General features: G+C 43.5%; 2 protein-coding genes across 6 annotated transcripts in view; both read right to left on the reverse strand.

Moving 5' to 3' along the window:
- Window positions 1-3175, reverse strand: part of OTOA (otoancorin) — a 74057-nt gene extending 70882 nt beyond the window's left edge. For all 3 annotated transcript variants that reach the window (XR_006212643.1, XM_042972219.1, XM_042972225.1), the window contains exon 1: window positions 3144-3175. The gene's annotated coding sequence lies outside the window, so the exon portion shown is untranslated. The remainder of the gene's footprint in view (window positions 1-3143) is intronic.
- Window positions 3176-10594: 7419 nt separating this feature from the next.
- The window catches only part of METTL9 (methyltransferase like 9), a 52090-nt gene continuing 49481 nt past the window's right edge, over window positions 10595-13203 (reverse strand). For 2 of the 3 annotated variants that reach the window (XM_007084100.3, XM_042972035.1), the window contains exon 5: window positions 10595-11301. In XM_007084100.3, coding sequence (XP_007084162.1) covers window positions 11096-11301 — 206 coding nt within the window. In that variant the 3' untranslated portion in view covers window positions 10595-11095. The remainder of the gene's footprint in view (window positions 11302-13203) is intronic. The other variant, XM_042972037.1, reaches the window with a different exon arrangement.

Below are 13203 nucleotides of genomic sequence, written 5' to 3' on the forward strand. Positions count from 1 at the left end.
GCTGGTACATTCAACTCTCATAATAACTCTTACTGGGTTTGGGTCTTTTGGGCTTTGGGGAAACTTTGGCCCTTTTTTCTCCCTTCCCTTTTGGTCAGCTGCCCTGGGGCACTGGCCTCATTCACAATTCTCCAGTTTCCCAGACAATGAGCCTTCTTGTGCTTATTGCCAGCATCTCCCTATTAACTCTACGGAGAGGTATATGATTACTGAAACAGATGCCCTGCTTTCTGCTGCACATAATGTCTTCGTTCCAAGGAAACCCCAGAGCATCACCAGTACGGGATTTGGTTTTAATTAAAAGCTCTTTGGGCCATTCTCTTTCAGGAGGCTGGCCAAAAGGATTGAATGGAGTGTGCAGAGCAATAATGATTTGGGAGTTGATTGCTTTCTCCAAGGGCCCCTCCCCTTCCCCACCCACCCCGACCCCGTCCCACCACTGCCCAGCCACCTGCAGACTGGTGGAAATCAGGCAGGCTAGGGCCGCCTTGGTGGAACCTGTGAAAACAGCAACAATAACCACAAACCAGAAAGGAACACAGTTTCCGGAGAAACCACGAGGGAGAATTTAGATGAACAGGGAGACCAACCATCCTAGTTTCCCTGGACTGAGGGGTTTCCTAGGACACACAGTTCAGCTTTAAAACAGGAAAAGTTGTGGGGCGCCTGGGTGGCTCAGTCGGTTGAACATCCAACTTTGGCTCAGGTCATGATCCTGTGGTTCTGAGTTCAAGCCCCAGATCGTGCTTTCTGGGGTCAGCCTGTTAGCACAGAGCCTCCTTGGGATCCTCTGTCCCCTTCTCTCTGCTCCTCCCCCGCTTGCACTCCCCCCGACCCCAAAAAAGATAAATAATAAAAAAAAAACAGGATAAGTAGCAGGCAAAGCAGGATAAGTTAGTTGGTCACCCTACAGATGAGAAACATTTCATCCTCTATGAAACTTGCTGAAATGCTGGGAATTTCCCCCAATTTTGGCACATCCCATCCCAAACACAAACCAACAATTCACAATTATATGGAGTTTTACTGTCTGCAAAGCAGCCCGATGTAAGGTCTGCATCATGGGTGCATATATATGGACCATACAGATACTAACTTGGAGATTTTCCACCGAGAAAAAAAATCACGGTACAATTTTCATTACTATTAATGCAAAGTGGGCGGACTTGTCTGGCTTGTAGAATAACAGGCTGATTGAACTGGATTTGGTGTTAGAATGGCCAGGCTCACAGCAGGCACACAAGTCAAAAGAGGGCTTACTTTCTGGACTAGAGGCATGGAGGCCTGAGCTCTTGCCCCAGCTCTGCCTTTGAGGGGAAGACTCTGGACAGACCTTCCCCTTCCTCTTTTAGTTTCAGGGGGACAAAATGGAAGGTTTGGGATTCTGAGATAAAAGGAGAGGAAGAAAAGTCTCACTGAGCACCTACCATGTGCCAGCATCACGCCAGACCCTCCCCTCCACTTACTCTCTCCATCGCACCGAAGGTTTACTTTCCTGGGTTTCACAGATGAGTTCATGGAAACACGAGGTCACACAACAAGCAGATAACAGAGAGGGAGTCCCAATGCTGGGCTGCCTGGCTAGTCATAATCCCAGCAACTACCGAATGAGAGAGAACTAAGTACGCGTCCCTCTAAATACCCGGTCTCACTGAATCCTTGCAGAACCTTTGAGGCAAATATTACCATTATCTCTGCTTCTCAGAGAAGGAAACTGGTTACAAGAAGTCAAACCACCGGCCCAAGGTCACACAGCTACTGAGTGGAAGGGTGGCTGCCCAAACCCAGAGCCCAGATCCCAAGCACTGACCAGCTCTGCCCGCCCCCCCAGCCTCTCTGCTCAGCACCTGGAACCTAAAACTCCAGGTGGCCAGTGCCATCTCAAGGATAGGAGCTCCACTTTAATTTGAACCACCCAATTTGTGCTCTTGAACATACTCCTTAACCTCTCCAGGCTTGCATTTCCTCCTCTATACAATGGGGATGGCGAAAGTACCTCCCTCAGGAAGGCTGTTGTTAGCATTTGCAAAGTTCATCAATTGATTCAAAGCAGTACCTCCCTCAGGAAGGCTGTGTTAGCATTTGCAAAGTTCATCAATTGATACCAAGCAGTGTCGGTGTAGGTGCTATTTGCTTTGGGTGCATTTTCCCATTTCTTGCTCACAACAGCCAAGAGGTAAAATATGGGAAATATGTAAAGAATTGCCTTGTATAGGATACAAGTGTGCTGTTTCGAAGAGACACATGCACCCCAATGTTTATAGCAGCACTATCAACAATACCCAAAGTATGGAAAGAGCCCAAATGTCCATCGATGGATGAATGGATAAAGAAGATGTATATACACACACACACACACACACACACACACAATGGAGTATTACTCAGCAATCCAAAAGAATGAAATCTTGCCATTTGCAACTACGTGGATGGAACTGGAGGGTATTATGCTAAGCGAACTTAGTCAAAGACAAAAATCATATGATTTCACTCATATGAGGACTTTAAGAGACAAAACAGATGAACATAAGGGAAGGGAAACAAAAATAATATAAAAACAGGGAGAAGTACAAAACAGAAGAGACTCATAAGTATGGAGAACAAACTGAGGGTTGCTGGAGGGGTTGTGGGAGGGGGGATGGGCTAAATGGGTAAGGGGCACTAAGGAATCTACTCCTGAAATCATTGTTGCACTATATACTAACTAATTTGGATGTCAATTTAAAAAAAGTAAAATTTAAAAAAAAAAAAAAAAAGAATAGCCTTGTATAGAAAATAGGTAAAGAACTGAGCCAGCACTGGCACATATAAACACTCAGTGAATAATGGCTATTATTATTAGTGCTATTATTTTTGCAGCTGCTGTCATTATTACAAACGTTTCCATCATTGCTGTTCTTATTACTAAGTGGGTTTGAATCCCTTTCCTGGAAGTTTACACACACAGACACACACACACACCCCATCAAGAGCCCTTAAAGGCTCTGTGTCTGCCCTTGGCTCGCTCTCCTTTCTCGAGGCCCCCACGGCTGCAACCCACCCCAGCCCCATGCACCTTTTCTGCCTCTTCCCTGGGGAGGCCCCGTGGCGCGCCCCCGGCCCGCGCACGACCCCTGCGCCCCGGCCCGCCAAGCGCGCCTCACCTGCGGTGCCGGCTCCACCGCTGTGACTCGCGCGTGAGGGGCGAGGGGCGTGGCCACAGGGCTCACCAGGGGCGGGGACGAGCGGTGGGGGCGGTGCCAATCTGCCGGGCTCGACCTCCACTCCCGCAGGGGAGAGTGGAAACCCCGCAGCCGCGGGGTCACAGCCGGCGCCTGGGGCTTTCTCTCCAGACTCCGGTGTGCCGCCTGAGGACGGACGAAATGCACTCTGCCCCGCTCCTCTCTGAGATTGCAGCCAGGGAGGGAGGTTGAAAAGTTAAAGATAGAGCCACCAATTGCAACGTAGGGACTTTATTCGGATCCAGATGCAAACAGACTGTTAACAAATTATAAGACTGTCGGAACAACGTGATCACTGGATACGTAAAGGCTACATTTTTTAGTTGTGAGCATTGTAATGTGGTTCTCTTAAAAGTCCTTATCTTTTGGGGGCGCCTGGGTGGCTCAGTCAGTTAAGCATCTGACTTTGGCTCAGGGCATGATCTCCTGGTTAGTGGGTTCAAGCCCCATGTGGGGACTTGTGTGGATGGCTCAGAGCCTGGAGCAGGCTCGGATTTGGTGTCTCCCTCTCTCTTTGCCCCTCCCCTGCTCACACACACTCTGTCTCTCTCACTCTCTCAAAAATAAATAAACATTAAAAAAAATTTTTTGGGGGGGGCGCCTGGGTGGCTCAGTCGGTTAAGCTGCGGACTTTGGCTCAGGTCACGATCTCGCGGTCCGTGAGTTCGAGCCCCGCATCGGGCTCTGTGCTGACAGCTCAGAGCCTGGAGCCCGCTTCGGATTCTGTGTCTCCCTCTCTCTCTGCCCCTCCCCTGTTCATGCTCTGTCCCTCTCTGTCTCAAAAATAAATAAACGTTAAAAAAAAAATTTTTTTTTTAATTAAAAAAAAATTTTTTTTTAAATCCCATGGGGCACCTGGGTGGCTCAGTCGGTTAAGCACCTGACTTCGGCTCAGGTCATGATCGCAGGGTTTGTGGGTTCCAGCTCTGTGTAGGGCTCTGTGCTGACAGCTCAGCGTCTGGAGCCTGCTTCGGATTCTGTGTCTCCCTCTCTCTGCCCCTTTCCCTGCTCGCGCGCTCTGTCTCTCCAAAAAAGTAAATGTTAAAAACATTTTTAAAGGGGCATTAACAAAGACCATGTAATAGTAATTCAAGGAAATGATTTTATAATTAAAAACAGCCAAATATTAATTACCATGTGCATGCACTTTTATTAAAACTGGGAGGAAGTACACTGAAGTCTTGGGTTTGCATGGTGGGATTCTGCAGAACTGTTTTACATCTTTTCTAGTGAAAATATAATTGTGAACTCTAGAGATTTTCTGGCAATCGTTCAACTTTAATGAAACACATCTCAATACATGAACATTTTTAAATAGCTAAAATGCCTAATGCTGACATTATTTTGTCAGAGCAAAATTAGACCTTCTCTTCAGAAATGGCCACCTGTACTGTTCTGTTGCTCTCTGGTTGATATCGATATAATACTAGTGTTCAGCGTTGTCAAAAAAATCCTTTTATCCCTTGGTTTAGTCCTTTAACCAAGAAGCTTACTCTCAAGCCTTAAATGGTGGGAAATCTCTTCCATCCTTTGTCAACTTTTGATTTAGAAAATAGGTATCTGTGAGTTTCACATAACTCATCCTGCAAGGATAAAATTTTTACATTTTTACATTTCATTTTTACATTTTCTAACGTTAAAAGCTTATAAACGTGTATATGTGTGGGTATACACGGCATAGAAAAAAAGTCCAGGAGAGCACATACCAAAATGTTAATACTGTTCTCTCAGGTTTGTAGATTGATAGTTTGTTTTCTTCATTTCGCCTTCCGTAGATTTATTTTTTTGGTAACAAACATGTCACTTATAATACAAAAAGCAGCAAAGGCTTTATGATCAGTCACAGCCACCTTATAAATAATAAAAACAAGGTGGCAGGGGTGCCTGGCCGGCTCAGTCTATAGAGCATGTGGCTCTTGATCTTGGGGTTGTGAGTTCAAGCTTCATGTTGCGTGTACAGCTGACAGTTAAAAAAAAAAAAAGAAAAAAAAGGAAAAAGGTGGCAAAATCAAGTGTAGGAAAAACTGTTTTGTTCTGCTGAGTATAAAAAAGATTGCAGTATATTCTCAACTACCTCAACTCTAATACCATTTGACAATTTTTGAGGGTTCAAGGACATTTAAAACCAACATTCTGGGGGCACCTGGGTGGCTCAGTAGTTAGGTAAGTGTCTGACTTCAGCTCAGGTCATGATCTCGTGGTTTGTGAGTTCGAGCCCCACGTCTGTGCTGACAGCTCAGAGCCTGGAGCCTACTTTGGATTCTGTGTCTCCCTCTCTCTCTGCCCCTCCCCTGCTCATTCTCTCTCTCTCTCTTTCTCAAAAATACATAAACATTAAAAAAATACATATTCTGCATTGACTCCTAAACAGGATATAAGAAAACAGCATCTGGGTATTGTATCTGTTCTTAATTATTTTCTAGGACTTAAGAAGTGCAGGTGTATAAGACATTCCAATTTTACATGGTCATTTATTTGTGTGTGGGGGAGGGGTGGGAATCTTTTCATTTTTACATATACAATATTGAAAACGATTTTTAAATGGCCTTGTAACAACAATGCACTATTTAATTCATGAGAATACAGCATATTGACTCTAAAATCCAGAGGGAAATCTTAAGTTCTAGTTATGTAATAATACTCTCCTAATTCTCCAAAAGTATGCAATTTCCTAGCTAAAAAGAAGTACTTTGGTATCAGCACAGATTCCAATTCAGTGATATCAATATAAATAGCAAGCCACAAAGCACCAATTACTAGTAAATGAAACCCAATGCCATACCAGTTGTGCTATAAAAACAAATCATTAGGGAATCCAAATCAAAACCAGGAGATAACACCTCACATCCATTAGGATGACTACTATCAAGAAAAACAGGGGCGCCTGGGTGGCTCAGTCAGTTGAGCATCCTACTTCGGTTCAGGTCACGATCTCACGGTTCGTGGGTTCAAACCCCTCATCCTGCTTTGTGCTGACAGCTCAGAGCCTGGAGCCTGCTTTGGATTCTGTGTCTCCCTCTCTCTCTGCCAGGACAAATACTGTATAATTCCACTCACATGAGGAACCTAGAATAGTCAAATTCATAGAAAGCAAAATGGTGGTTGTCAGGGGCTAGAGGAAGGGGAAATGGGAAGTAATGGGTACAGAGTTTCAGTTTTATGAAATGAAGAGTTCTAAAGACAGACGGTGGTGATGGTTGCACTGCATGAATGTACTAAATACCACTATACACCTAAAGATGATTAAGGAGGTAAATGTTGTTATGTGTATTTTACTACATCTTAAAAAATTGGAAGAGAGGGGCGCCTGGGTGGCTCAGTTGGTTAAGTGTCCAACTTCGGCTCAGGTCATGATCTCAGTTCGTAGGTTTGAGCCCCATATTGGGCTCTGTGCTGACGGCTGTCAGAAGGCTCTGTGCTGTGAGACAGCCGTCAGCACAGAGCCTGCTTAGGCTTCTCTCTCTCTTCTCTCTCTGTCCTCCCCCCTCAAATAAATAAACTTTAAAAAAAATTGGAAGAGAAATAATGGTACTGTTGTCAGGGAACACTAATAATTTTTAAAGTAAGCAACTAAATGGGATACGGTATTCTGAACTGGCTCCTAAAACAGAAAAGGTTCATTAGTGGGAAAACGGGCAAAATCCCAATGCTCTGTAGTTTAGTTAATATGCCAATGCTAATTTCTTAGTGTTGGCAAACATGCCATAGCTACATAAAATGTTAATATTAGGTGGGTGCCTGGATGGCTCAGTTGGTTACGTGTCAGACTTCAGCTCAGGTCATGATCTCAGTTTGTAGGTTTGAGCCCCACATTGGGCTCTGTGCTGACCGCTCGGAGCCTGGAACCTGCTTCGATTCTGTGTCTCCCTCTCTCTCTGCCCCTCCCCCGCTCCTACTCTGTCTCTGTCCCTGTCTCTGTCTCTGTCTCTCAAAAGTAAATAAACATTGGGGCGCCTGGGTGGCTCAGTCAGTTAAGCAGCTGACTTCGGCGAGGTCATGATCTCGCGGTCCGTGAGTTCGAGCCCTGTGTCGGGATCTGTGCTGACAGTTCAGAGCCTGGAGCCTATTTCGGATTCTGTGTCTCCCTCTCTCTCTGACCCTCCCCTGTTCATGCTCTCTCTCTGTCTCAAAAATAAATAAACGTTAAAAAAAATAAAAAAAAAAGTACATAAACATTAAAAAAAAGTTAACATTAGGGAAATTAAGTTAAAGGTGTACAGGAACTCTTTGTACTATCTCTGCAAAATTTCTCTAAATCCAACATTATACCAATATAGAAAATTTATTTAAAAATAAATTTTTTAGGAGCGCCTGGGTGGCTCAGTCAGTTAAGTGTCCGACTTTGGCTCAAGTTGTGATCTTGCAGTTTGTGGGTTCAAGCCCAGCGTCGGGCTCTGTGCTGACAGCTCACATTCTGGAGCCTGCTTTGGATTCTGTGTCTCCCTCCCTCTGTCTCTTCCCCACTCATGCTCTGTCTCTGCCTCCCAAAAATAAATAAATGTTAAAAAAAAATTTTTAATAAGTTTTTTTAAGGTGACAACTCGAGGGGCACCTGGGTGGCTCAGTCGGTTAAGCGTCCGACTTCGGCTCAGGTCACGATCTCGCGGTCTGTGGGTTTGAGCCCCGTGTCGGGCTCTGTGCTGACAGCTCAGAGCCTGGAGCCTGTTTCAGATTCTGTGTCTCCCTCTTTCTCTGACCCTCCCCTGTTCATGCTCTCTCTCTGTCTCAAAAATAAATAAATGTTTAAAAAAAAAAAAAAGTGACAACTCGAAAAACTTCAAATTAATTCATACATAGAAGACAAAGACAACACGTATATTAGAATCGATAAAGGAAGCAGTGAAATATGAATGCCTATACATAGCTACAGTAGATATAAAATTTTAATTTTTATTGTGCTGTTCCCTGTTGCCTAACTATTGTCTCATCATCCACTAACTGCAAAAAGGCAGGCTGTCGAATTCTATATTGCAGCAATATTTCCTTAACGATTCTGGGTGTGTATTTCCACTTAGATTACAAATGTTTCTTAGCGTGGTTACAGTATGAACTTCTTCTGCCAGTTCATGATGGGGTATCTTTGATAAGTTGGTTGTAAGTTTGTGAGCATCTGGTTTCAAGTCAACCGGAAGCCCCAGTATGTGCTCAGTGGGTGCCCAGGCGGTACGAGTCAGACCAGACCGGCCCTGACTCAGTGCTCCGTTTTCCAACCGGAACATGGATGTGCCGGCTAGAAGCTTATTTGGACGGTACTCAGCTATCTGCACAAATGTGGTAGATCACCTTCAGTCACTGGAGGTCCACGTTGAGTACGTGCTGTAGTTGTTAGAAAAAAGGATCCTGAAACATGTCTATCAGTAACCAAGTAGTGGCAAGCAACTGATGCAAATAACTTCAGTATGAGTCCATTTAAACACTGTGTTCAGATCTAAGTGAAAACAAAGCTTTAATCAGCAAGAGGACGTGAACCAACTAAGTTTTACTTTATTTTCCAGCCCAGCTTCTTTTCTGTTGAAGGTCAACTCTCTAAAAACCGGGAAGACATACAGAAGGGTAAAATATACTATCATCGTTAACTTCTCTGCACAAGGGAGCAATGGCTGAGGGTATTGTATCTTCTCTCCTTCCCTCCTCTGTAATCAGCAGCCTGAACACTCAAGGGGTTTACACTGCAGCTACAAGGAGCTGGGAATCACAGGTGCAGCTTGCCTTAACTTTCCCCATGACCTTCCAGGTCAATAGGTTAACTTGCTTTGACCACAAATACGTCTCTTCTTAATTTCTCTAGCACAATCTTAAACTTGATACGAAGCACTTACACAAGGAATGGTGCAGAAAAGAAGGCAGCTTTATTGCACTTTGGGGAAAAAACAGGATTCCATGGGTGGGGGGGGGCGGGGAGGAAAGCCATGGATACTCAGTAAGCAATACTGCCACCTAGTGGAGTGGTCACACGCCAGCAAGACTTTCAAGATCAGGTTCACAAATGTGATTGGATTTGCTTATTTAAATTTTCATCATAAAACGGAACTTTTAATATGCTGGTCTTCAGAGAACCTCAGATTTTGAGAAACGATTTGTATCCGTGCAATGCATAAATGAATGTGCTTGCCCTGCTTTCTTTTGGATAAAGAGAGGTTGTTTTTTTTTTAAATAGACTATCAAATTAATTCTTGATTTCCAAATTATAAAACTTTGCAGCAACCTGCCTCTTTGAATATCCATCACTCTTGCACTCTTGCTTGACAGTCTAAACAGCAAGATTATGACAATTTCTAAAGAAACAAAACTCAACTATGTAATAACTACATTAAGTTCACTCATTTCCTCTATTTTTATAATCTAGGGTGCTAAGTATTTGCACTTCACTTATTTGAATTCCACAGAAAAAAGCACTAGAATGCACCAATAAAAATTCTGCATAAGTCACATAACCCAATTCTTCTTATGACAACACGGTAACAGTGACAGATGCTGGTGTGAGGATGTGGGAATGCTGTTCTTAATGAAGAATAAAGTAATTCTTCCCAAGGCTTTAATTCTCCTTTATACCCAGGTGTTGCAGTAAATGTGTTGACTTGATGACTTCTATGAGCATATAAATGAGAATATTTAATGAAACACCTGGCTGACAAAAAAAGGAACAAAGTCATGAGAATAACATATTGTTAATAACCACAATCTCAAATCCACGTCTCTGTTATTACTGAGATTTTAGATTCCGGGTTAAGTGCTCTGCTCTCTTTGGAATATGCACAATGGTTATTGATCTTGCTAATGAGTTCCTCTATTGCAACATTTGTGGGTATATGGTTGGAGGCACTCACGGATTCTAGAATGTATGAGTCTGACATGGTCTTTCTTCATCAACCCATATTCTTGGCAAATAAAGTCAGGAAAGCATTTTAGGAAGAACCAGATTCTGGGAAAGAGGTATACACGTGTGGAGTGAGAAGTTGAATTAAAACATTTTTAGGTAGACTGCATTTTGTCAGCAGACGAGTGAATGTTTCAATTCTGAGAGCCTGAGATTGTCTAGGAAAATACAATTCTGAGTATAGGGTGGAAGTTATCACAGAGACAGAAGCCAGTGTTTTGCTTTGCCAAAGCAATAGGACATGGGCGTGGGGGGTGATCCCTGAAGTATGTGACCTGAATGAGGTTGTTTGAGGGTTAGACTGCCTCAGGGTTCACCACAATTTGCAATAATCCTCGCAGGCCCCCACCCAGTCCCACCCAGTCCCAGTCAGAAGGCTTTCTTTATGGCAAGTCAACCACACCTTGCACACAATGCTACTATTTGGGCACCACTGAAGCCAAAACAACAGAAGATCCCAGGGGAGCCTTACATTAATTCAAACAGAATGCCAGAGTCATCTCCAAAAAAGTTTATTAGCATGATTAAAAACATTTTTTGAATAATGACAGAAAGAATTTCTAAACATGAAAGAGTATCAGTGGCTATACCTTATAACCAAATATTTGCAATCGAACGGACAGCTTTATTGCCAGTCTTCATTTTATTAAAAACAATCCATATTTATTGGTTCCATGTGAAGCCATGACTATTGCTTTGACTGAGAATGAGTCCCTACTGCAATTAAGTATAAAAAATATCTTCCATAATTGGAGTGTGGCCTGTATTACTGAGTAAAGAGTTGATAAAAATCCTCAAAGAGTTGGGTTTTTGTTTTTTAAAAACATTCCTTTTACACACTACAAAGAAATAATTAGTATTTTGGCTTTTTAAATTCCTACATGATATTTAGAATGGCAGTCCCCAGAGGTCCTCCCTTTACAGAATCGCCAACGCAGACCCTCTTCTGAAGTGTACATTCTTGGGTTGGGCTCTGAAGACTTGGGCCTCCGCGTGTTTATACTGGTTTGAGAACAAAGACAGCATCATCCAGAACGTAGTAGTCGTTGTACATGTCGCCTTCGCACAGGTACGGTAGTCTGGTGAAAGCTTCAATAACAAAACCAGCTTTTCTGAAAACTTCAGGCAGACTATTCACTTGTTCTTCCCAGTTCTGTCCCTTGATTTCTAAAATTTCTGATGGCTTCTCCCACTTGCCACCTACTAAAACAAATAGAAACATTAAGTTAAATTCTTGAACAAACAAGTTATTTAAAGAGAGAAGGGAGGAAGAACGGTATTGGCCAAGGACTTGGCATGTGCCAAACAACTGGTGCTTCGATGAAGGATTCCTCCTGAGGCATGAGGACAAAAAGATGAAGTTTGGAACCAGGTTACTGAGGGTGAGAGCAGAAATGTAATTCCGGGTTTATCTCGATCGAAAGCGCATACATTTACCTTCCCTGACAGATTTAGGTATTAGCCTCCTTAGACCAACTGGGTTGTAATAGTTAATGGGTCTTGGAAAACTGCTCCTTAAGTACTGGAATATGGAAGCAGAGAGTTACCCATAAAATGTAAAGGAAAGATTGGGATAAATGCAAGAAAATACACTCCTGATCTAATATATGTATGAAATGCATTGACCAGAAAGGTTTATCAGGCTGCAAACAGACCAACGAAGGCGTTTAATTTACAAAGATCATCAGTGTGTTTTTTAACGAAGTTGATCCACCCTCTTAACTTTTCATAACAATTTTATAAAAGTTAAGCTCCAAGACCAGAGAATGTAGAACACTAGAAAGGGGAGTCAACCTAGCATTTCTTGGAATAGTGGCTGAAGTCTGTACAGTCATTTAAGATGCCTGAATGGGGGCGAGGGAGGGGGCTGGGTAAGGTCTTCAGGTCTTCAAGTTCACACACCAAGCAGTGACTACAGACACACAGACCCACACAGGTAATGGTATATGTAATTTCTGGGGTGCTTTAAGGTATTGTGAGGTCTCAAAAATGCACACATATTAAAAGTATTACTAAATTCAGATAGAGAATAACTTTCTGTGAGAAAATATAAGACCAAGATTTGTGCCTAGAGTACAAATACTAGAGTGGAAAGATTTTTCACTCTTCTTGGTGGCCCAGCACCTGGACCCTCTTCCTAGAGTCTTACAGGAGGCAAAGCCTGGGGAAGCAGCTTTCCCCACTGTTCCCTACAGCTAAGGCACTGGCACATGACCTAAGCTCAGACACACTCACCTGAGACATGAAATGAAGAGCTAGTGACCGAGGAAAGCGGGACTCAGGCTCCTTCTGGGGGGGGGGGGGGGCGGAGGGGGGGGCGGGGCGGGGACAGCAGTGGCCATGAGACCCAGCAGCTAGGGCAGCATCAAGTGGCGTGAACAACAGAGTGTGGTCCATGCCATGGTGTCTATTGCTTGGCTGTAGACCTCACACAATTCTCCAGTCTTCCCAGTGACTATGTGAGCCCCCCGCTGAATCCTTTCAATAAATTCCCTTTCACTTACATCAGCCAGAGTCAGTTTCTGCTGCTTCCAAGGGAAAACCTGACCGATGAGGCCTCCATGGGGCAGGAGGTGGGGGAAGAGGGAGCCGAACACAGGGCCCACGTTTTATTCCAACAACAAAGCACAAAGGGGTTAGTTAAACAAAACTAAGGTACAACTAGTTCCCATCACACAACATAGTTCTCATTGTTCACTAATTTTTCGCTGGTCTCTGTATGAAGACACTTCCTCTGCTTCTTCCAGCTTGCCAGCAGTTACTGGCCTAGCACTGAGCACACAGCAGTTGCCCCAGGGCCAGTGACTGAACTACTCTGGAAGTTTAAAGCACGAATTACCTGTCAACGCTCTTTCCTGGGAATACACACTACATGTAAACCAAAACCCCACTCAAAACACCTAACACCTATGAGGATTTGTAAAATCTAAGAAAAAATTTATCACATAAACATTCAGAAATGTGCTCTAGGCTAAAATCTCAACTTTCGATGGTGAAACTGGGTTACAAACAGTCTTTACACAATTTCAAAAAGTTCCCAATTGTGGTTCTTTAGTAAGAGTTCCTCTCTTTAGTTCTTCCTTTCTAAAGAGACAGGAAAAAAAA

This window comes from Panthera tigris, chromosome E3 (assembly GCF_018350195.1).
Source record: "Panthera tigris isolate Pti1 chromosome E3, P.tigris_Pti1_mat1.1, whole genome shotgun sequence".
NCBI classification, from domain to species: Eukaryota; Metazoa; Chordata; class Mammalia; order Carnivora; family Felidae; genus Panthera; species Panthera tigris.